Consider the following 23,570-nt stretch of genomic DNA (forward strand, 5'->3'; position numbering starts at 1 on the left):
GGGAACTTCAATGGTTTTTACTTCCGTTTCAACGGTCTCGCAGGAGCACGTCAGAGGCCAGAGTCCCCTTGACTCCTCAAGTTCTCCGGTCCTTGGCATGGTGGACCTCTCCGGCTCTTGCTCAGGGATGCCTGTTCAGAGTGCCTCAGCGCGTGAGCATCACCACGGACGCGAGCCTCTTCGGATGGGGGGCTCACCTGGGGTCTCAGCTGGCCCAAGGGCAGTGGTCGGTCCAGGAGAGGGGACTTCACATCAACATCTTGGAGCTCAGAGGCATCTTCCGAGCTCTTCGCAAGTTCGCTCCTCTCCTTCGAGGTCTGGAAGTCTTGATCAGAACAGACAACCTAGCTGCCAAGGCCCACATCAACCGGCAAGGAGGGACCCGCTCCAAGGCTCTCATGAGGGAGGCATCTCGTCTCTTCAGGTGGGCGGACAGTCACTTGGCATCCATCCACGCCTCTCACATCTCAGGGTCAGCAAATGTTCAGGCGAACGCTCTCAGTCGCTCGGTGGTGGACCAGACGGAGTGGAGCCTCGATCCACTTCTGTTCCAGGACATCGTGCATCGCTTCGGCCTTCCAGCAGTGGACCTCTTCGCGTCCGAATCCAACCACCAGCTTCCGAGGTTTTACATGAGATTTCCTGTCCCGGGAGCTGAAGCTGTGGACGCCTTGATCAGCCCGTGGCCTTGTGGTCTTCATCTCTATGCTTTCCCACCTCTTCCCCTCATCTCCAGGGTCATCAGGAAGCTGTTGCAGGAACAAGCCAAGCTCATCCTTCTGGCTCCCTTCTGGCCCAGACAACCGTGGTTTGCGGATCTGATGGCTCTCTCTGTTGCTCCCCATTGGCAGATCCCAGCCGACAAAATATCTCTGTGGCAGGGCCGTCTAGCTCATCCAGACCCTCAGTGGTTCCGGCTGACTGTCTGGAGGTTGAGCGGTTCCTCCTGTCCTCAGCCAGGGTGCCTTTGGAAATAATTTCTATGATCCAGGCCTCTCGTCGAGGATCAACGAACCATATTTACAATGCCACTTGGATGGCCTTCTCTGCCTGGTGTCGCCGTAAGAAGGTCCTTCCTACTGCTGCTTCCATTCTTGACATCCTGGGCTTCCTTCACGATGGCTTCAAATCGGGGCTTTCTCCCAATACCCTCCGGAGGCAAATCTCTGCCATCTCATCTATCCTCACCTGCGGCACCGCTGAGTCTGTGTCCACTCATCCTCTCATCCGTTCATTCCTCAGAGGCGCAACCAATCTACGTCCTCCGGCTGTTCATCGGTTTCCCACCTGGGACCTGAATAAGGTTCTGTTAGCTCTTACTGGTCCTCCTTTTGAACCTCTCCGGGAAGTCTCGCTGAAGTTCTTGTCTTTTAAGGCAGCCTTTCTAGTGGCTATCACCTCGGCTAGGAGGATCTCGGAGTTCGCTGCCCTCTCAGTTCGCCAGGATCTCTGTATTATTCATGCTGATCGAGTAATTTTGAGATTGGATCCAGCTTTTATTCCAAAGATCAATTCAGCTTTTCATCGTTCTCAAGAGATCATTCTTCCCAACTTCTGTCCTTCCCCCCGTCATCGCTTGGAGACGGTGTGGCACAAGCTTGATGTTCGTCGGGCTCTCAAGATTTATATCTCCAGGACTTCTTCCTTTCGTCGTTCCGAGGCTCTCTTTGTGTCTTTCCAACCCCAGTCCATGGGGTCAAAGGTTTCTTCTACTACCTTGGGTCGATGGCTCAGGGCTTCCATTTCTTTAGCTTACGAAGCTCAATCGTTGCCAGTGCCTCGTGGTGTTACAGCCCACTCTACCAGGAGCGCGGCTACTTCGGCTGCCTGGTCTACCCAAGCTTCACTCGAGGAGGTCTGCCAAGCCTCTACTTGGACGTCTCCATCTCCATTTATCCGGCATTACCGGTTGGATGTTTATGCATCGGCGGAAGCCTCCTTTGGAAGACGTGTGCTGCAGCGGGTATCTTCCCAGGACCAGGAGAGGCGCCGGCCTTCTCCCTCCCAATAGGTACACGGGCTTTGGTATATCCCTTTAGTGACCGGCGTTTCCTCCGTGACTGAGAATGAGCGTTGGTCTTACCTGATACGCCACTTCTAGTCACTAGGAAACGCTGGTCACCCCCTCCCAATTGGTCCGGCACCTCTCGTGCTGGCTTTTGGCTGTTGACAGAGGGGGGTGGGTCCTGGGTATTTTTTACCTTTCCTTTATTTTTTACAGACACGACAGTCTACCTTTCGTCCTCGTCTCAAACTGGATACAGGAAGAGGCGGGACTTCTTTTGTTGGTGGACTCGGTCCTAGAGCTACTGGCTTGGTTGTAACCCTTTAGTGACCGGCGTTTCCTAGTGACTAGAAGTGGCGTATCAGGTAAGACCAACGCTCATTCTCTTCCCCCACTCCTCTCTTCTTCCCCCCTTCTAACCTTCTCCTCTGCTCCTCTTTCCCCTCCCTTTTCTTCCTCTCCTTTTCCCTTTCTTCTTTCTCCTCTCCTCTCCTCTCTTCTCCCTTCCTCTCTCTCTACTCCTTCCCCTCTCTCCTGTTGTTTCCCTTTTCAGTTCAATCTAAAGTGGTATTCGAGCAGCCCCGATTTTCTAATTATCTTTATTCTCATTTCTTATTCAATTATTATTTATTTTTATTTCATCATTTGCGTACATTTTTATATCTCACTTTTTCCCCTTTTACCCCCCTCCCCCTCCCCTTTCTCCTTTTACTTGACATCATCTAGGTATCTATTTTTCTAATTGTTTTCTCCCATCTATTCTCTATTTTATCTCTATATCCTTATTCGTATTTCCTTTCTAACCAATCATAAAATTTATCCCATGTCTTGAAATACATCGATTCCTCTTTATCTTTTATTCTCAATGTTAATCTATTCATTTCTGCACATTCTAAAATTTTCTTTATAATTTCTCCTTCCAACAGGATTTTATCTGCTTTCCAGTTTTGTGCAAATACAATTCTAGCCGCTGTTGTTATATGAATAATCAAATATGTATCTTCTTTACTGTAATTCTCTGGTAAAATTCCCAATAAGAATATCTCTGGTTTTAACTCTATATGTTGCTGCAACATTCCCTCTAACCATGTTTGTATTTTCACCCAATATTGTTTTGCTTCTTTACACGACCACCACATATGATAGTATGATCCCGGCAACTGGTGACATTTCCAACACTTAGCTGATTTATCTTTAAACATCTTAGCTAATCTTTCTGGTGGCATATGCCATCTATAAACATAGCAACCTCTTGCTGTTATTAAAGTTTTTTGGCAAAAAGCCCCCCAGCTATCCAGCAAACATGTTAATGGGATGGTGGGATGGCTTAAAAAGCTGTTCGTTACAGTACAAAAATATAACAATAGTTACCCACTGAAACTTTACTTTTTTAAGCAGAAAATCAGCAAAATCCAGAAGCAGAAGTCTTTACTCATCAAGGCACTCAAGATCTCGTAGTAGACACAGATTGTCAAGATCCAGAAGTCAGCAGTCGAGTATTTCTTCTAGCACTCTGACTCTAAAAAGTACCCTTGGGGCAGAGCTGAACAAGAACAAAAAAGCCAGAGCAGCAGAGGCAGCCAAAGCCAATGCAAAATTTTCAAACACATCTACACCTGCTAAGGGAAACATCAACATAGGAGTTGCTGTACAACAAGTGAACAATGTAAAGGAAGTAAAAAAGATAAAAACAGAAAATATATCTTCCCCTTCAAGTAGTTTAACCTTGAAAAATAATAAGACAAAAACAAAAGTTTCTGTTCAGGAAACTAAAGTGGAAAACAATGTGATTGTAGAGAAAGTGACTAAGCAAGAAGTTTTAGCAGTGAAAGAAAATAAATCAATCCTTGTGAAATCATCAACACAATTTGTTACAGTAAAAGAGAAGAGTAAGTCTCATGTGCCAACTGCAGTATCTAAGGAAGACTGTAGTGCTGCACTAATCACTTCCACTCTGCCACCCCTGCCTCTTCCTCCTGTGCTGCCTGAAGCTAAAGATACACATTGGTGAGTTGTGAAATACTTTTTAAAAGGTGTAATTTCAAACTGTAAATGTTAGATGGGTTTTCTTGAAGTGTAAATGCTTTTTGCTATACTAACATTAACTTCTATAGTTTAATCTCATGCATGCTTTAAAAGTGTTTAACAAATTTTTGTAGGCAAAATGTTCACCAATCCATTTTGATATTACTTAGTAACGTATATAAACTACATAGAACCTGATTCCATTGTTTTGGTTAGAAATTTGTCTTTTATGATATAAAAATCTTTTTATTTCACTACAGCTTGCAAACTAACATTTCGGTAAAAGCAGTAAAGAAAGAAGTGGAGAAGAAATTATGCCATTTGCTTGCAGACTTGCCATTGCCATCTGAGTTGCCTGGAGAAGATGACATATCCCAGAGTCCTGAAGTGAAAAAGATACTAGTGCAGTCACACCATAAAAGGAGACCGAAGTATGTATATTTCTTCTTATATATATGGTTCCTAATGAATATGAAATGCAAACATTTTAAATCCCTGTTTCAATTCATTGGGTATTGGAGGAATTAATAATTAACACACTGTAGAATTCTATTAAGATTGCCTTTAGTATTTTGTGTATGAACAAGTAGAGGAATTAGACTTTAAATAATCAGTGGAACTGTGAACTGTATGTATTTCAGTAGATAAGTCCTCTGTAGTCTATTTGTCATTGTCTTGCAACTAGAATTAATAGTGTCTGGGCAGAAATATCCCTCTCCATAGATACATCATATGTTATTTTTTTGTTATTCTACCTTATACTGTATGTTAAATGCAGGATGTAATTTAAGAATAGTGTTTGGATTCAGAAAACTAAGTATATCTAAATATTTCTGGTTGGTATTACATACCACTCTACTTCTCTGTTTTGTTTTACCAGTAAAAAAAAGCACCATGTACATTATTTTGCTTGTGCTGTCAGAACAGGCAATCCTCACAGTATACTACAATTGATTTTTGAAAAACCCATTCATTGAAAAAAAAGCAATTCATGGAGATTGATAACATGAACCCAAAGCCACCAATTATACATGGAAATGGTTGCATAAGATTTCTAGTATAGCACACGATAAAAGGAAGATAAAAAGTAATAATTCACTGCATGAGTGACTGATATGTTAAAATTTAATATGTAGTATATTTACTGAGAAGTACATTTTAGACAGAAATATAAACATTCTTGTGGAACAAAATCTTATTGTTTGGTTAGGATATGTGGACCACGTCATGGTGAAACAAAGCAGAAAGAAATTGACTGGGGGAAACAGTGTGTGGATAAGTTTGATACCATTGGCATTATTGGAGAAGGCACATATGGGCAAGTTTACAAAGCAAGAGATAAAGATACAGGTAAGTTTAAAATTATGATTCACAACAAAAATGCTGATGTTATCCCTGATTGCTGCAGTTTCTGCTAGTACCTTTGTCAGAACACATACCTATTATTGCTGAACTATTGCCACAGATCTTGCCTTCAGATCTGACTTAAGATGCCTTCAAGTAAGTTCTTAACTCCTGGCATCTGTCCTTGACTTATGACCACAAATGGGACCACAGTTTCTGTCGTAAATTGGTGCAGTCATAAAGCATGCTATGCTCTCTTCACAAACCTTTCACTTCCCATGTCCAAAGTAGCTAAAGCTACACTAAAGCAAACTTTTCCTTCCCCATTTCCAAAATGACTAAAGCTGTGCTCTCTTCACAAACCTTCCTGAGGACAATGCAACTTTAGCCACGTGTAGGAAACGTTTGCCAGAGAATCTGGGTCTGAAAAGGAGAGAACAAAGGCAGTGAGGCACTGGGTACGAAAGGTGAAAAGTTGGTGCAGGGAACTGGGAAAGAAGGCAGCTGGGCTAATGAATACTTGTTGGTGTGGGCTGGGAAGCCATGTGGGGCTGGAGAGAGAAGGCAGCTTGGCGAATAAATGCTTGCTGCGGATTCCGAGGTGTAGCAAGCAACCACAGAGGTGCATGGTTTTGGAGCTGCTTGCTGCCCAACAAGGCAGGGTGCAGGACAGCCAAAAGGGTGGGGGTGGGGTGGATAGGCAGGTGGGGAGAGTTGAAGCGCCCCTCTGGTCATAAGTGCAGGTGGGCTTCCTAGTGCCTGTGACTTTGGGGGCACTGCAACAGCTGTAACGTCAGGCACAGGTCATAAGTCCATTTTTAGCCCTGTGGTAATTTAGAACAGTTTCTGAACAAATGGTCATAAGTCAAGTACTATGAGTAGTCCCTGCAGCTTTCTTGGCAAGATTTTGGTAGTGGTTTGCCATTGCCTCCTTCCTAGAGCTGAGAGAGAGTGCCTGGCCCAAGGTCACCCAGCTGTCTTTATGTCTAAGGTGGGACTAGAACTCACAGTCTCCTGGTTCCTAGCCTGTTGCCTTGACTTACACCAAGCTGGCTCTCCCGTCTTTAAAGCAGGGGTGAGGAACTATGACCCTTTTGACCTGTGGACTTCAACTCCGAGAATTCCTGAGCCAGCATGGCTGGATCAGGAATTCTGGGAGTTGAAATCCACAAGTCATAAAGGGGCCATAGTTCTCCACCTCTGCTTTAAAGTTAAGTTCATCCTGATTGAGGTCATTGACAAAATACTTGATTTCCTGGATCAAATGAAAGCCCATGGTGAACTTCACAGTTTGAATATACAAATATAAAGGTTGAGATTTATAATTCAAAGTAATCTATTACATAGCCACAAAGCAGGTTTTTTTCTATTTGCTAGGCAAAAGCCTGAATATTGAAAGTTTAAGGATTCTATTTATGTAGTAAGTTGTCTATGGATCTTTTTCTGTTTTACACTCTGGACAGTCATGTGAAAAAGAAAGTACACCCTCTTTGAGTTCTATGGTTTTACATATCAGGACATAGTAAAAATCATCTGGTCCTCATCAGTTCTTAAAAGTAGGTAAATATAACCTCAGACGAACAACACATGACATATTACACCATGTCATCATTTATTTTACAAAAAGAAAGCCAAAATGGAGAAGCCATGTGTGAAAAACTAAGTACACCTTATCATTCAATAGCTTGTAGAACCACCTTCTACAAGCTAATCAAATGCCCTTGATCAATTGATCATTAGCAAGTGTGACTACCTCTATAAAAGCCAAAGTTTTAGGAGTTTGCTGGTGTCCAACATCGAGGTGTGTGTTAACACAATGCCAAAGAGGAAAGACATCAGCAATGATCTTAGAGAAACAATTGTTGCTGCCCATCAATCTGGGAAGGTTTATAAGGCCATTTCCAAACAATTTAAAGTCCATCATTCTACAGTGAGGAAGATTATTCACAAGTGGAAAACATTCAAGATGGTTGCCAGTCTTCCTAGGAGTGGGCGTCCTAGCAAATTGACCCCAAGGTCAGACTGTGCAATGCTCAGAGAAATTGCAAAAAATCCAAGAGTTACTAGTATATCTCAGACTCTTGTTAGCATGTTAAATGTTAAAGTTCATGACAGTACAATTAGGAAAAGACTGAATAAGTATGGTTTGTTTGGAAGGGTTGCCAGGAGAAAGCCTCTTCTCTCCCAAAAGAACATGGCAACATGGCTTAGGTTTGCAAAGTTGCACCTGAACAAATCACAAGACTTCTGGAACACTGTCCTTTGGACAGACGAGACCAAAGTGGAGATCTTTGGCTATAATGCACAGGGCAATGTTTGGCAAAAAGCAAACACAGCATATCAGTGAAAACATCACATACCAACCATCAAGCGCAGTGGTGGAGGGGTGATGATTTGGGCTTGTTTTGCAGCCACAGGACCTGTGCACCTTGCAGTCATTGAGTTGACCATGAACTCCTCTGTATGCCAAAGTATTCTAGAGTCAAATGTAAGGCCATCTGTCCAACAGCTAAAGCTTGGCTGACATTGGGTAATGGAACAGGACAGTGATCTCAAGCACACCAGCAAATCTATAACAGAATGGCTGAAATAGAAAAGAATCAAGGTGTTACAATAGCCCAGTTGTAGAGATCTCAATCTGATTGAAATGCTGTGGCAGGACCTCAAGAGAGCTGTGCATAAACAAATGCCCACAAACCTCAATGAACTGAAGCAATGTTGTAAACAAGAATGGGCCAAAATTCCTCCACAACGATGTGAGAGACTGAGCAAGTCATACAGAAAAAGTTTAATTAATACTAAAATAGTTTTCTGGATATGCTAATAAATAGGTTACATCTTTTCAGTTTTTAAAAATTATGTGCTAACTTAACATTGAAGCTAATAACAGCTTGACTTTTTTTTCCCCCAGGGGAAATGGTGGCATTAAAGAAAGTACGGTTGGATAATGAGAAGGAAGGTTTTCCCATTACAGCTATTAGGGAAATAAAGATTCTTCGACAACTAAATCACCAAAGTATAATCAACATGAAAGAAATAGTGACAGATAAGGTAGATGCTTTAGATTTCAAGAAAGATAAAGGTACGTTCACAAGCATTGTTTCGTCAGTTAATAATTTTAAGGTAATTTAATTTTTTCCAGGAAAAGTTGGCTGATTTTAAAACATGCATGTATTGAATGTTAAAGTTTCCACTCCTTGTACATAAAAGTAATGTAAGAAGTGCTGTTAGCCCATACCTGCATTCTGTTTTCACTAAGGTAGTTGTCGACTTACAACAGTTTGTTTAGTGACTGTTCAAAGCTACAATGGCACTGAAAAAAGTGATTTATGACCGTTTGTCACACTTACAACTATTGCAGCACCTCCGTGGTCACATGATCAAAATTCAGACGTTTGGCAACTGACTCATTTATGATGGTTGCAGTGTCCTGGGGTCATGTGATCACCTTTTCCGAGCTTATGACAAGCAAAGTCAATGGGGAAACCAGATTCACTTAACAACTGTGTTACTAACAGCTTGCAGTGATTCACTTAACAACTCTGGCAACAAAAGTTGTAAAATGGGGCAAAAATTTAACATCTGTCTTGCTTAGCAACAGAAATTTTGGGCTGAATTGTGCTTATAAATTGAGGACTACCTGTATAATACTTTATATCTATTACCTAGTTGCTTTTCATTTTGTTGGACCTATTTGTTATATATTTTATGAAATATTTTTATCCCACTTTTCTGACTGTAAAGGTATTTTAACAAAAGAAAACAAATCACAAATATTATCAAGCTCCAAAAATACAATTTATAATAATAATGTAGCACAAGAAAATAGAAGAGTTTCAGACCAGAACACGATGGCAAAGGTTGTATGAAGAAAAGTTGATTAACTCATAATTCATAAGGTATTTTTGCTACAGTAAAATGTGTTTTAATATTTCAATATAGGAAGAATTACTAATACATTCACACCAATAGTGGATTTGTGGCAATCCTTTCTATTTGTTCTTTTCTTTTTACATAAAATTATGACTGGCAAGATCTTGCACTGTTACGCTATCATTCAGTAACTGCAAGGAAAAGTTTAGGTACAAGTATACTGATAGAAACTTCTTTAACATATACACAACTGCTGACAGAGTAGTCAGACAAATTGTTGTATACTTAACATTAAAATCCTTCTGTACTACTTCATAACATGCAAAGATGCTGTAAAGTTACACAAATCTCATGACTGTCCTTGTTTGGTGTTCTTATGATTACTATAATTCTGCTTAACTCTGGTTACCTGTGGTAACACCCTAGAAGTATAGAAATACAGTAATGATGATAAAATTTTAGCTTGTGAGTGACTGCCATTTGTGCTGTTATCTCAGTGCTAGGATTTTTATTTTTAATTCTGTGGTTTGGAAAATGGCTAATTTAGTTTATAAGTTGAATAAATGGCCATGTTAGAAGATCTGTGTTTAGTAGATCTCATTTCTTGAATTGTTACTTTTTACCATATAGATTTGTCTTTCTGATGTAATCCAGAGGTAGATTAAACAGATTTTTATCTTAGGTCTATAAACTAGGCTGGGTTTAGGCTTATCGGTACTAATTTGAAAACGCATCAAAGAAGAGACTGGCAAACCACTTCTGTACCATTGCCAAGAAAACTACCGTGTTTCCCCGAAAATAAGACCTACTCAGAAAGTAAGTCCTAGCTTGATTTTTACATGTGCACCCAATATAAGCCCTACCCCCAAAATAAGCCCTAATTAAAACTCCGCCCACTCCAGGGTGCACAGGTAAAAATTAAGCTAGGGTGGGGATGGGGTTGTCTGTGTAGCTGCCCTACTACTTACCTTTGGATAGTGGCAGCCAGGCCTCACACACCTCGGTCCATTTCTTCTGCAGCCAGCAAGGCTTTCCTGAAGCCCTCTGTAGCCGATAACAGAGCTCCGGATCAATCCGAAGCTCTGTTATCGGCTGTAGAGGCCTTTTCTAAAGGCCTTTCCTGAAGACCTTTTCTAGGTCTTTTTGTTCAAAACAGTGAAATTAAGCATTCAGTAAATTTAATATGTCCACCTTGCATAAAACAAAAAATCTATACCCCATACTGCTTCCAAAATGGAAAGCGTGAGGGAAAATTTCAGCCGTGCTCCTTTAGTGACACTTCTGCTGTGCACCTAGGCAGCTCCCAATTCAAGATATAAAAACATAATGAAGCGTTGTCCATGGTCACAAAAAGATATTTCAGTTCTGCAATAAACGATTCATTAATAAATATATATGCTGTTAAAAGTGCATTCCAAATACTATAAAGCTAATAGATACAAATTCCAGAGGCTTATGTTTTTTTTATAAAAGTTTATTAAGTTTCAACAAAAGATAAAATATATAAGGGAAAACAAAAAGATAGAAAAAGAAAGGATCAGAAAAAGAACAAAATTAGGAGTACAGAAAAGAAAGAGAAGTAGAAAAAGAGAAACTTCCAACTTTCTTTGGGACTAATATAAATATACTTTATATTTCTATAATCATAAACAGTTCCAATTGTCAAATCCCAAAATTAAAATTTAATTTCTTTCAGGTTCAAGCAAAAATTCCAGAAGTTGTTTCTAAGTAGAAACAAAGCTAGACAAAGCCTTTTCTTTAATCAAAGTAGTCAATTTTGCAATCTCGGACAATTCCATTAACTTCTTCCATTCTTCCATTATAGAAATTTCTAGGTCTTTCATCTCTGTCCATACAGAAGTCTCACTGCTGTTGTCATATATAGAAACAAAGTCCCATGTTTTTTTTCAATCTGCTTATCCATCAAGCCTGAAAGGAAAACCTCTGGTTTCAATTGTACATTTATTTTGAGAATTCTCTGAATTAAAATACATTTCTGATCCCAATATTGCTTAGCTTTCTTACATGTCCACCAAAAACCATCACATTGATTGCATTTCCAACATACAGGTAGTCCTCAACTTGCAACCATTTGTTTAATGACTGTTCAAAGTTACAACAGCACTGAAAAAAGTTAATTATGACCACAGTCGCTTAACAGCTGTGGCTAAAATGGTCATAAAATTGGGCACAACTCACTTAACAACCGTCTTGCTTAGCAATGAAAATTCTGGTCCCAATTGTGGTTGTGTGTCAAGGACTACCTCTATATTTGGCACTCCCTTATACATTTTTTACAGTTTGTCAGGTCTTACCCCTGGCTCGGTATGAGTGGGGTGCCTTGCCTGCCGGGGAGGAGGGGGGCCATTGAGGTGGGGGAGGGGATCTCTGGGGTGTTGGAGAGCTGGAGTATTGCAGTTATGACTGGGAGAGGTAGATATGGCGGGAGCCGAGGGGTAGGCCGCTCTCGGGGAACTAGGACTCGCTGTCTCAAAGCAATTACGTGTTCCGGCCCCTCTGGTTCTGGTTCACCGGGCTCGCCTCGTATACCTTGGTGACTTGGGATGTCAGGGCCCTGGCCTCAGGCTGCTGCTGTTTAATGCCAGGTCTGTTGTTAACAAGGCCCCCCTCATTCGGGACTTAATCCTGGAGGAGGGGGCTGACCTGGCATGCATAACTGAGACCTGGCTGGGCCAGGAGGGGGGTGTGCCCCTCTCAGAGATGTGCCCAGACGGGTTTCAGATATTGCATCAGCCGCGACTCCAGGGAAGGGGTGGAGGAGTGGCAGCTATTGTCCGGAAGTGTCTTTGCCCTCGCAGGATCCCTGCCCCTGAGATGGTTGGGTGTGAGTCTCTCCTCTTGAGGTTGGACTCAGGGGCTCAGTTGGGCTTGTTGTTGACGTACCTGCCTCCCAGCTGTGTTACGACAGCTCTGCCTGTGCTGCTAGAGGCAGTAGCCGGGCTGGTGGTGGAGTTCCCCAGGCTTATGGTACTGGGGGACTTCAACTTGCCGTCACTTGGCCAATCCTCAGATGCGGCTCAGGAGTTCATGGCTTCCATGACAACCATGGACCTGACCCAAGTAGTTCAGGGTCCGACTCATGGGGGGGGGACACACATTTGACCTGGTGTTTCTCTCGGGGCAGTGGAGATATGATCTGGAATTAAGGGGTATAGATGCTTCTCCCTTGTCGTGGTCAGATCATTTCCTGCTGAGGTTAGACTTCAGGGTGCTACTCCTCCATCGCAGGGAGGCGGAGCCGATTAAGTGGTTCCTCCCCAGGCGCCTAATGGACCCTGAAGGGGGTCTGTCCAGTCTGTCAAGATCCTTCTGTATCTTGAGCCTATCTTCTGGAGTGTTGGCTATTCCTGCCAGTTTGGTGTCATCTGCAAATTTGATGAGTTCCCCATCCTCGTCCAAGTCATTGATGAAGATGTTGAAGAGCACTGGGCCTAAAACAGAGCCCTGGGGTACTCCACTGCATACTTCCCTCCATGTAGATGCAGTTCCATTGAGGACTACATGTTGAGTGCGGTTGGTCAGCCAGTTACAAATCCATCTGGTGGTGATGCTGTCTAACCCACATTTTCTAATCTAGTAGTAGGTTATGGTCTGCTTTATCAAATGCTTTACTGAAGTCCAAGTAAATTATATCGATCGCATTCCTCTGGTCCACTAATTTTGTCACTTTGTCAAAGAATGCAATAAGATTAGTCTGGCATGATCTGGTTTTTTTTTATATTTTATTTATTTTTAAACATCTTAGACATAAAATACATCTTTTAAGAGCGAAGGTTTGGTCCGGTATTAGATAAGTACAATTGCCCACACTTCTTTAACCAATTTGATTCCAAATTTCATCCACTTACATCTTTAAAAAGAAAAAAGACATCAAATCACCAATTTTTTTTTTATTGAAAAAGTTTTTCAAATACAGATTTTTCCCCCTTTCCCCCCCCCTCCTCCCTAACCCCCCCCTCCCCCTCCCCTCCCCCCATGGCTTCTCCAAAATAAAATCCAAATTGATATCACATTATATAATACTTTACCATCCTTTTACACCAGCCCCCATATGCTAACCATTTCTTTCTAACATTATTATTATATCCCCCCTATACTATACATTTCAAAGCAACTTTCAGCTATACAATTATATAATAAATCCTAATTTGGCATTTATTCAACTCATAATCTACCCATTTCCTCCACCCCCATACATATATCTCTTAATTCAAATCTTTTACGTATATTAATATCTGAACATAACATCCCTTTTCCTAAACTAAACAATCAGTAACCTAACCTATCTCCACCCACTTTCCTACAGGTCTACCATACATAATATTTTTAATATCTTTGTTGTTCTGCCCACACCACTAAAAGATATTTCCATATATATATAAAAAATCCTCAAATGACTTTAAGTTTGTAATCCATATAGTATCTTCTGTAATGTCTTTCAACTGGATTATTAATTCCATCGCCCATGTTAGGGTAACATCAAGTTCTGCTTCCAACAGTATATTCAGTATCTTCAATTACCATCTGCCCCCATCAATAATAAATGTTTTCGTATATAAAAAACCACCCGAGTGACTTTATATTTATATTCCATGTAGTATCTTCTGTAGTGTCTTTTGTCTAGATTATTAATTCCAACAACCACGTTAGGGTAACAACCAGATCTTCTGCATGCCCCAATTCCATAGTTCTCTTGCCTTATAACTCAACATATACGTAATCCATTTTTCAAAGAGTCCAAAATAGAAAGTTCCAATCCGCTCAATGAAAGGCCATCTTCCACATCCCAAAAACACCAGCACTGCAGAGATCTGTTATTCTTCTCAAAATAGTATAAGTCTATGATTTGCCTCAGTTATATTTTCATGTATCAGCCGCCTATAAATCCCGCTTATTATATTTAATCGTCTCTTAAGTAACTGGCATTAGTCTGTTGGCTAAAAAAAAAAAAAAAAATTTTTTTTGTTTAGTTTAATTTTTTTTAGTTTTGTAGAACCTGCTTCTTCTTTTCTTAACTTGTTGTGGTTTAGATCTCCATCCTGGTTGCCTTTCTAAGACTTGTATATCAGCTGATTGAATTACATGCTGATCTGTAACTTGATAAGACATCAAATCGAAATCCAAAGCCGCCTCTCTTATATTTATAGGTGATCCAGCTATAGCCTCTGAAGGAGAATCCAAAAGCGGCTCATCCAAAAAGGCCTGTGTAACTTGTTTTTCCATTACCTCCATCTCCATCTGTTTAGCCTGAGTTTCAATCTCTTGTTCATTTTGCTTTTCTTTATCCCCCTCCTGTGTTCCTAACACTGATGACATACGTGGAGATGTTGGATCCATTTTAAAAACCTTGTAGTAAAATTCTTCCGCTTTTTCAACAGTATTTAGTTGATATCTTTCTCCTTGATATCTCAATATTATACCAACTGGAGCATCCCACCTAAATGGGATGTTTTGTTTCTTTAATTCAGTCACCAAAAATCCAAAGCCCTTTCTATCTTTTAACATCTTGGACGGCAGCTCTTTATATATCCAAATCTTCCTTCCATTCATTTCTAGAGTGGAGTTAAAAGACTTTTGCACAATATCATTTCTTATTCCTTTATCAGTAAAGTAAATCACCACATCTCTAGGCAACTGCCTTTGCTTTGCCACCCAAGAATTTACTCTGTAGGCCTTATCAATCTTACAGGATACCTCTTCAGGACTAACCTTTAAAATCCCAGCCAGAACTTCAGCAGACATCTTTCTCAAATCATCTCTGTTATTTTCCTGTATTCCCCTCATTCTGACCGCAAATTCCATGGATCTGAATTGCATCATTGTGACTTCATTTTCAATCCTTTGTTTTATATTATCTGCATTGTAAGTCTTGTGATCAGCTTCCTTTATTTTGGACTCTACTTCTGGGCTATTTTCTTGAATATTTATCAAATCATTTTCAATTCTTTGTATTTTATTATCCAGATTATGAATCTTATAACCAGCTTCCTTCATTTTAGATTCTATTTCTAAGTTGATATCTTTATCCATCTTTATAATTATTTCTGAAAAGCTTTTCAAAGCTGTTACAATGTATCGTTTCAGGTTATCATACTTTTGTTGTACCAACTCTTTAATTTCCTGTCTAAATTTTTCAAGATTCTGGTTCACAATCTCATCATGTCTTGCCATCTCCTCCAAAACAAATTCCTTTAGGTCTTTAAAGCCATTCTTCTGCATCTGCAAGCTCAGAACTTGTTCATGTGATTTGTAAATGGAGCACCCCCCCACAGCTTGGTTGTCTGGCTTTGTCAGTTTTAACGCCATCCTGCCACACAAACAGACTCTTTTTTTAAAAAAAGACTTCTCTCCAGACAATATCAATATCAAGTCTCTAAGAAGGAAGAAGCATGAAATAGGAATTTTTCTCTTCACTTCTAGCCAGCGCTATTATTTCAGATACTTTGTAACGTATTAAACTATTTAAACGGAAGGACTTTCGCTTTCAGCTTTCTTCTCAAGCCTCAGCCAGTCGCCATTTTAAACTTTCTTTTTTTTCTCCCGTTTCACTCTTTCTTCACTTTTAAAATCACTCATAAGGTTGTTAGAAATACTTGCAATTTAGAGTCCCAGATCCGGATTTCATCTTGCTTGTTCAAACAATCTGTTAGTTTTCGTTGATTGGGTTGGTCCCATCGCCTGGCTCTGCAAAGCGCAGAGTTCCCCCGAAGCCCGGAGCAGCGGCGAGCTGGATAGGGAGCCACATTCTGCTTCCTCCCCAAGAGTAAAAAAAAAACTCTGGGGAGTTCGCAGAGGGCTCTACCTGTTCTCGCCGGCTCTCTCTCACGTCTCCTCAATGAGACGGAGTTTTTCGAGCCGTCTCTCAGCTGTAGAGACGGCTCTTTACGGGCGACGAGGCTGGCAGTCCCGAAAGACCGTCTAGCAACGACGGAAACCAAACCGGAAGCCCCTCAAATCACCAATTTTTTATCATACATTCTAACATCTTATTCTAAACACTTGGCATTTTATTGTATCACCATAAATCTTAAGTCACAAATAAACACAGCTCCTTTTTGTATACAATCTTTCATTTCCAAATAAACACCATTCTAAATTTTTATCATTTTGTCAATCAGAATTCCATATATATTCCTTAATCTTAAAACCCATTTCATCAAATCTATATTTTAACCTCTATTGATTTACGTCTAATTTCCTTAATCTTGTCATGAAATACGCTTCTCATTATACATAAAATCACTTCAGAATCGGTTCACATTATCATTCATTCCACGTTTCCATCCATAATTTTATCTAGTTCCCAATCTACTTTATTTTGGCTGATTTCCAGCATATTCTCTATTACTACTAGATCTATTATTTAGCTGGTTCACTACTAAATTAGTTGTTTTCCAGAACGCTGCTACTACACTCCAGCATTGGGGTTCAATCCTCTTTTCTGACAGCAACTGAGAGAACCTTTTATTAACTTAACTTCCTACTCTGTGCTCTCACCACGCCCCTTTTGCACTCGGACCCCCAGTCTTTCTCTCAGTTGCTGACAGACTGAGAGGGTTTTTCTCTGTGCTCTGAGTTTTGCGTTAGGCCTTTGGTTATTTTTGATTAGCCCCTTTCTTTTGCTTTCTGGTGGAGTTTAGGTGTCCTGTCTTCATTGGTTTTTTTTGCTGCTTCGTTCGCTCCCCGCCTGTCAGCTGTCTGACGGTTTCATGCCTGGGGAACCGGGTCGTTCCAACCTTCGCGCGATTGCGCTCACAGCCGCCGGTTTCTGTCCCTGCGAGGCGGATCCGGCTGAGTTGCTGCTTCCGGTGGGATCGGGGCTGGGCGATTCACTCCCCGACTGCCATTCTTCCTTGAGGCGATAGCAGGGCGGCGGCGCATTAGAGGAGCCGGCGGTTAGCGGTGCTTGCTACCGCCGCGGCTTTTAACCGGCGACCGTCCCGTCAGGCTTCTGCGGGTGGCGCTGCGGCTATCGGCTCGATCGGCCCAGGCAGCCAAATTGTAAGTAGCCGTTGGGGGGGGGTGCGGCGTGGCTGACGGTTGCTCGCCACCCTCCCGCTGCGTGGCAGTCGGCCAGGGAACCCTTCCCGCGTAGCAACGGAGGAAGCGGCGCTAGAGGAGGTTCGGAGTCAACTCGGAGAGCGTGTGGTGGGCTGCCATTTTTCCCTGCGCCATCACCGCGCGGCCGCCATTTTGAGTACTCAGGTGGCTGCCATTTTGTCCATCAATTTGGAGCACGCGCCCTAGTTCAAGGGGCTGCAGCTCGTTGATTTGTGGGCCTCCCTTACTGTGCCATAGGGCCGGACAGGGCATAGGCGCTAAAACGAAAGGGGGGGGTATTCACAGGCTCTCGCCTCCCCCTTCATCATCCCGTCGGCTGTGGCGAGTAACCTATTTAATTCTTTGTGTGAAGCCTGCCCACACCTCTGGGCAGAGCGCAGGGCCCACAGCAACTCGGATTGCAAAGATTGGCATCACAATCTCGTTTTGATCATTGTCTGATTTCTTTCCTGCGGGGAAGATTGGCACAGCTCCAAATAAATTAAAAAAAAAAAAAAACCCGCCACGCCTAATTTGCATAAAGGTCTGGCGAAGGTGCTTACAACATGGCGGATTGTTTGTTTTCCTCTGATAGTGATCAGGAGGCCAGCCCTGTCAGATCTAAGTCCCGCAAGAAACAGTCAGGCAAACGTTCCGCTTCTGGCGGCCACAAGTCCCATCTCTCTAAGACCTCCACTACGGCCGACAAGGATGCACTCAGACGCCATAAGGCTTTGGAGAGGCAATGTGAGAAAGCCAGGCAGGCCACGGCTTCGTCTTCCAGCCGGGTTACGGGACCCGCCCAACAGTCCGCTTCCATACCCGTATGTACGGAGCGGAGAGAGGTCCAGCCTATTCCTTTGGCTTTGCAGAAGGGCGTATCCCAGTCGATGCCAGATGTTTTGATAGCTGGTCTGGAATCCTTTCCACCTCCTCGACGCCAACCTTCCACCACCTTCACGCCCACAGCAGCGGGGCTCCGAGCAGTGGACCATCCTCCGCCTACTTCACAGTTTGATTTCCAGTCGATGCTTTCTATGGTGTTGGCCTCTATTATGGCGGCAGGTGCGCAAACAGCGGCCCAAACTTCCTCTGCAGGGACTTCTTCAGGCATGTTGGCTGCTTCGGGATCACGCAGGGCCTGTTCTCCTTCTTGTCGAGAGTCCGATTCGTCTGAGGGTTCCGCCCAGGAGGAGGATGGTCCTGAAGACCTCGAGTTTTCTGAGGACGAGGGACTCCCACCTGACTCTCCGGCCTTCATGGGTTTGTTTCGCCCTGCTTTATTCAAGTCACTCCTTCACAAGGCTCGTTTGACAACTAATTTGGGGTCTGTGGGGGCCCAACCCCCGACAACTCTGCCTGAGGCCGGTCCACACGATGCCTTGTTCAAGCAAGTCAAGCAAGAGAAGGACTTTGTTCCGTGCCCTCAGCTGTTCACGGACGTGTTGCAGGCGCCTTGGGGCCAACCAGGGTCGTCCACTGCACCCAGTAATTTGGACAAACTGTTCTGTTCTGCACCTGAGTTGGAGGCATTGTTGGACTTGCCCACGGTGGATGCTCCAGTGGCGGGCCTTACTTCTCAATCGATGGTTTCGTCTGATCCACTTGAAGGACTAAAATCTGAGGACAGACGCACCGAACTGGCCTTCCAGAGATCCCATCAGGCCGTGGCCTGGACCATCAGAACTGCCACAGCCACTTCGTTCTTTAATCGGGCATCTTTAATCTGGCTGCGCCAACTTCAGGAACCGCTTCCTCCAGAAGAAACTCGTTTACATCACGATATAAACAAGATCATTGCAGCCACGGAATACTCGGCGGATGCCTCGCTGAACTCAGTCAAGTTTGCCTCTCGGGCGCTGGCGGCTTCCATCACGTCATGACGCCTTTTCTGGCTACGTCCGTGGGAGGCCGATGTTAAAGCCAAGTGGAAGTTGGCGGCGACTCCGTATAAAGCCTCTAGTCTGTTTGGTGCAGCATTGGAGCCGGTCCTTGTGGAGGACAAAGACAAGCGAAAGGTTATGCCATCATCCTTTCGCAAGCAGGATAGACGTTATGCCCCTTACACGCAGCGTCAGCGTCAGCCCTTTCGTTCTTATTCGGGGCAGGGAGGCCCCTCTACTTACCGGCAGTCGTTCCAGCCGTCTGACCGTTTCGCAGACAGACAGTGATTCAGGGACCATGGCAGACCTCAAACTGCTTCGAAGCGTCCCTATCGTGGGTCCAATTCTAAGCCCTTTCGAAGGGGCAAATGACTCACCGACTCCTGGTCCCGTGGGCGGTCGCCTCCAAGCCTTTCACCGCCAGTGGGAATGGTCCACACCGGACGAGTGGGTGCGTCGCACGATTTCGGAGGGCCTTTCAATCGAGTTCACGGATCGCCCTCCAAGGCGTTTCATCCGGTGTCCTGTTCCTCTGTCGACCGACTGTCGCAATCTGATGGTGGAGGAGATATCACATTTACTGGAGATCAAAGCGATAGAACCGGTTCCGTTAGACCAACAGGGGACCGGATTCTACTCGATTCTGTTTTTGGTGCCGAAAAACTCTGGAGGCGTCCGGGGGATTCTCAACCTCAAAGATTTGAATCGGGCGGTACGTTACCGTCGGTTCAAGATGCACTCTCTTCGTTCAATTCTTGCATCGGTTTGCCAAGGGGATCTAATGCAGTCGGTGGACTTACGAGAGGCCTATCTGCATGTACCAGTGCTTCCTTCGCATCGGCAGTTTCTACGTTTCGAGTATGCGGGCAGGCATTACCAGTATTGTGCAATGCCGTTCGGTCTCTCTTCAGCCCCCAGGACTTTCACCAAGTTGGTAGTGGTGGTGGCCGCGACTCTCAGTGCCGCTCCGGTGCGAGTCCTATGTTATCTGGACGATGTTCTAGTCCTCTCTTCTTCCCGAATGCAAGCGGTGCGAGACATGGATCGGGTGCTTTCGGCCTTCCGGGAGCACGGCTTCACTATCAACTTGGACAAGAGCCATCTCGTCCCCTCAACCTCGATTTTACACCTCGGGACTGTGATAGACTCTGGGAAGGGACAGGTTTTCCTGTCATCGGAAAGGGTGAGGAGCATCAAGTCGCTCCTGGACCAAGTCTTGGCCCGGAGGTTGGTACCTCTGTTGACACTGTCGCAATTGTTGGGGAAGATGGTTTCGTGCTTCCGCATCGTGCCGTGGGCTCGCAGACATTCCCGCCCGTTACAATGGCTACTTCTCCCTTTCCAGCGGAGGGGCTGTTCCAATTCTGCAAGGAAGGTGCTCGTGCCTCCACAGGTCCGACTGCTTTGGTGGAAGTCGGCAGCCATTCTGAGGGGCTGCAGGTTTTTGGAGCTAGACCGGATCGTGATCACCACCGATGCCAGTCTTCACGGGTGGGGGGCCCACCTGGGCGTCCAGGTAGCCCAGGGGCAATGGACTCCGGAGGAGCGTACCCACAGTATCAATCTTCTAGAGCTTCGAGTGATTCGTCTTGCCCTGCTACACTTCCGCTCGCTGATACGAGGTTGTCACGTACTGATACTCACGGACAACACGTCCGCCAAGGCGCACGTAAACCGAGAAGGGGGGACGAGGTCGCAGAATTTAATGCTCGAGTCGGAACGTCTGTTCAGCTGGGCCGAGCGACATCTAAGGTTGATCCATGCAGACCACATTTCCGGGACGGCCAACACCCAGGCGGACTGGCTCAGCAGGGAAGTGATCGATCAGGCCGAGTGGCAACTGCTTCCCAGTCTGTTTCGAGAGGCCTCGCTTCGCTTCGGACAACCGGTGGTAGATCTCTTTGCCAGTCCTGCCAACGCTCAACTTCCCTGGTTCATCTCTCGCTATCCGACTCCGTTGGCGGAGGACACAAACGCTCTGCAGTGTCGCTGGCCGGCCGGTCTGCTGTACGCCTTCCCTCCCGTCACGTTGATTCAACAGGTGATCCGAGAGATGATTACGGAGAGGGCGGAAATGTTGCTGGTGGCGCCAAATTGGCCGCGCAGGCCGTGGTTTGCGGACCTTGTGGAGTTCTCAGTGACAGATCCGTGGGTGATTCCTCCTCACCGGATTGTGCTGTGTCAGGGGGCCATCCACCATCCCGACCCCCAATGGCTCCAGTTGGCCGTCTGGCATTTGAACGCGTCATCCTAAAAATAGGCCGCTTGCCGGACACGGTGATATGTACTATTCAGGCGGCCCGTAGACCATCCACGCCGAGAATCTACAAAGCTTCGTGGAGGGCCTTTTGCCGCTGGTGTGCGGTTGCTCATGTGGATCCGACGTCCGCGACGATTCAGGATGTTTTGGGTTTTCTCCAATCGGGGTTGGACAAAGGTCTGACCCCTGCTACCCTCAGACGTCAGGTGGCGGCTTTAGCCACAGTACTCTCCTTTCCTCCGTACACTTCCTTGTCTCATCACCCGTGGGTGAGAGGATTTCTTCATGGAGCTACGAACCTGAGACCGCCTACAGTTCATCGTTATCCTTCTTGGGATTTGTCTCTGGTTTTGCAGGCCCTTATGTTTTCGCCGTTCGAGCCACTTGGTTCTATTTCTCTCAAGTTTCTGTCATTCAAAGTTGCTTTCCTGCTAGCGATCACGTCGGCTAGGCGCATTTCTGAGCTAGCAGCTTTGTCCGTCCGGAAGGACTTGTGCATTTTTCACGCTAATACTGTGGTACTTCGGCTTGACCCTGCGTTTACACCCAAAGTTAATTCGTGGTTTCACCGCTCTCAGGAACTGGTCCTTCCGGATTTCTGTCCATCACCCAGACATCACCGTGAGGTTCTTTGGCACACTCTCGATGTTCGCAGGGCCCTGAGGCATTACATACATAGGACGGCGTCGTTTCGGAAGACGGAGGCTCTTTTTGTTTTGTTCCATCCGGCCTCGATGGGTCAAAAGGTGTCGTCGGCCACGATTGGTCGTTGGATTAAGGCCTGTATTTCATCTGCGTATGAGAAGCAGGCACACCCTGTTCCGGCGAGGATTCTGCCTCATTCTACTCGGAGTGCAGCTACCTCGGCGGCCTGGGCAACCCAGGCTTCAGTGTTGGACATCTGTAGGGTGGCTACTTGGACATCTTTGTCGCCATTCATTAGACACTATCGGATTGATGCTTACGCCTCTGCGGAGGCGTCCTTTGGGTGGAGGGTTGTACAGAGTGTTGTTTCTGGCTCTTCTGAAGGGAGCAGTGTGTTGCCCAACCCTGGGAGTTAGGTTTGGGTATGTCCCAATGCTGGAGTGTAGTAGCAGCGTTCTGGAAAATGGACGTTGACTTACCTGAACGTCCTTTTTCGGAACGCTGTGTATACACTCCATTTCCCTCCCCTTAGTTGTGGTGTTTGTTCTGTGAGGTTTGGGGTTGATGTTGTGATTGTATTAATAAAGTTTGTTTGTGGTTCACCTGCTGTGTCTTCGTTCAAGACTGGGGATCCGAGTGCAAAAGGGGCGTGGTGAGAGCACAGAGTAGGAAGTTAAGTTAATAAAAGGTTCTCTCAGTTGCTGTCAGAAAAGAGGATTGAACCCCAATGCTGGAGTGTATACGCAGCGTTCCGAAAAAGGACATTCAGGTAAGTCAACGTCCATTTTCCAGCATATTCTCCTCAACTCCTCTTGCTGATTCCCAGCATATTCTCCTCCACTCCTAAATCTGTTATTTAGCTGGTTCACAGCAAGCTGTTTTCCAGCATAATCTCCATTCCTCCCGCTGATTGCCAGCATAAGCTCCTCCACTCCTAAATCTGTTATTTGGCTGGTTCACAGCATTTTAGTTTAGCTGTTCTCTAGCATAATCTCCTCCACTCCAAGGTCTATTGTTGCTGATTGCCAGCATCCTTCTCCATTGAGAGTGGAGACAGCAGCCAGCGTGGGTAGTGCTCATCCAATCAGCTTGAAGGACTGGGTCTGCCAATTATTCTTAGTCCCGCCCTTGTTGCCGGGCAGGCCAGCTTTTTATTTTATTTTTATTTATTTTATTAAATTTGTATACCGCCCTACTCCCGAAGGACTCAGGGCGGTGAACAGCCATAAAATAAAACATATAAATACAAAATTTAAAATAGAGATAAAACAAATTAAATAAATTTGGCTGAACCATTTTAAAACCCCAATAATTTAAAACCAAATTTAAAATTCCCATTTAAAAGAGGAAAAGTTTAGGTCAGGCCGGCTTTCTGGAATAGGAACGTCTTAAGCGTGCGACGGAAGGTACGCAGATCCGGAATCCTCCGTATCTCGGGGGGGAGCTCGTTCCAGATAGTAGGTGCCCCCACAGA

General features: G+C 44.5%; 1 protein-coding gene across 2 annotated transcripts in view; it reads left to right on the top strand.

The window, feature by feature from the left end:
* Positions 1-23,570, top strand: part of CDK13 (cyclin dependent kinase 13) — a 340,708-nt gene that overhangs the window by 42,692 nt on the left and 274,446 nt on the right. The window contains exons 2-5 of one of the 2 annotated variants that reach the window (XM_070944377.1): positions 3,401-4,012; positions 4,291-4,461; positions 5,241-5,380; positions 8,286-8,456. In XM_070944377.1, the coding sequence (XP_070800478.1) occupies positions 3,401-4,012; positions 4,291-4,461; positions 5,241-5,380; positions 8,286-8,456 (1,094 nt within the window). The remainder of the gene's footprint in view (positions 1-3,400; positions 4,013-4,290; positions 4,462-5,240; positions 5,381-8,285; positions 8,457-23,570) is intronic. The other variant, XM_070944378.1, reaches the window with a different exon arrangement.

Source organism: Pituophis catenifer, unplaced genomic scaffold (genome assembly GCF_029215685.1).
Source record: "Pituophis catenifer annectens isolate HBS135680 unplaced genomic scaffold, rPitCat1.0.hap2 SCAF_5, whole genome shotgun sequence".
Lineage (NCBI taxonomy): Eukaryota > Metazoa > Chordata > Lepidosauria > Squamata > Colubridae > Pituophis > Pituophis catenifer.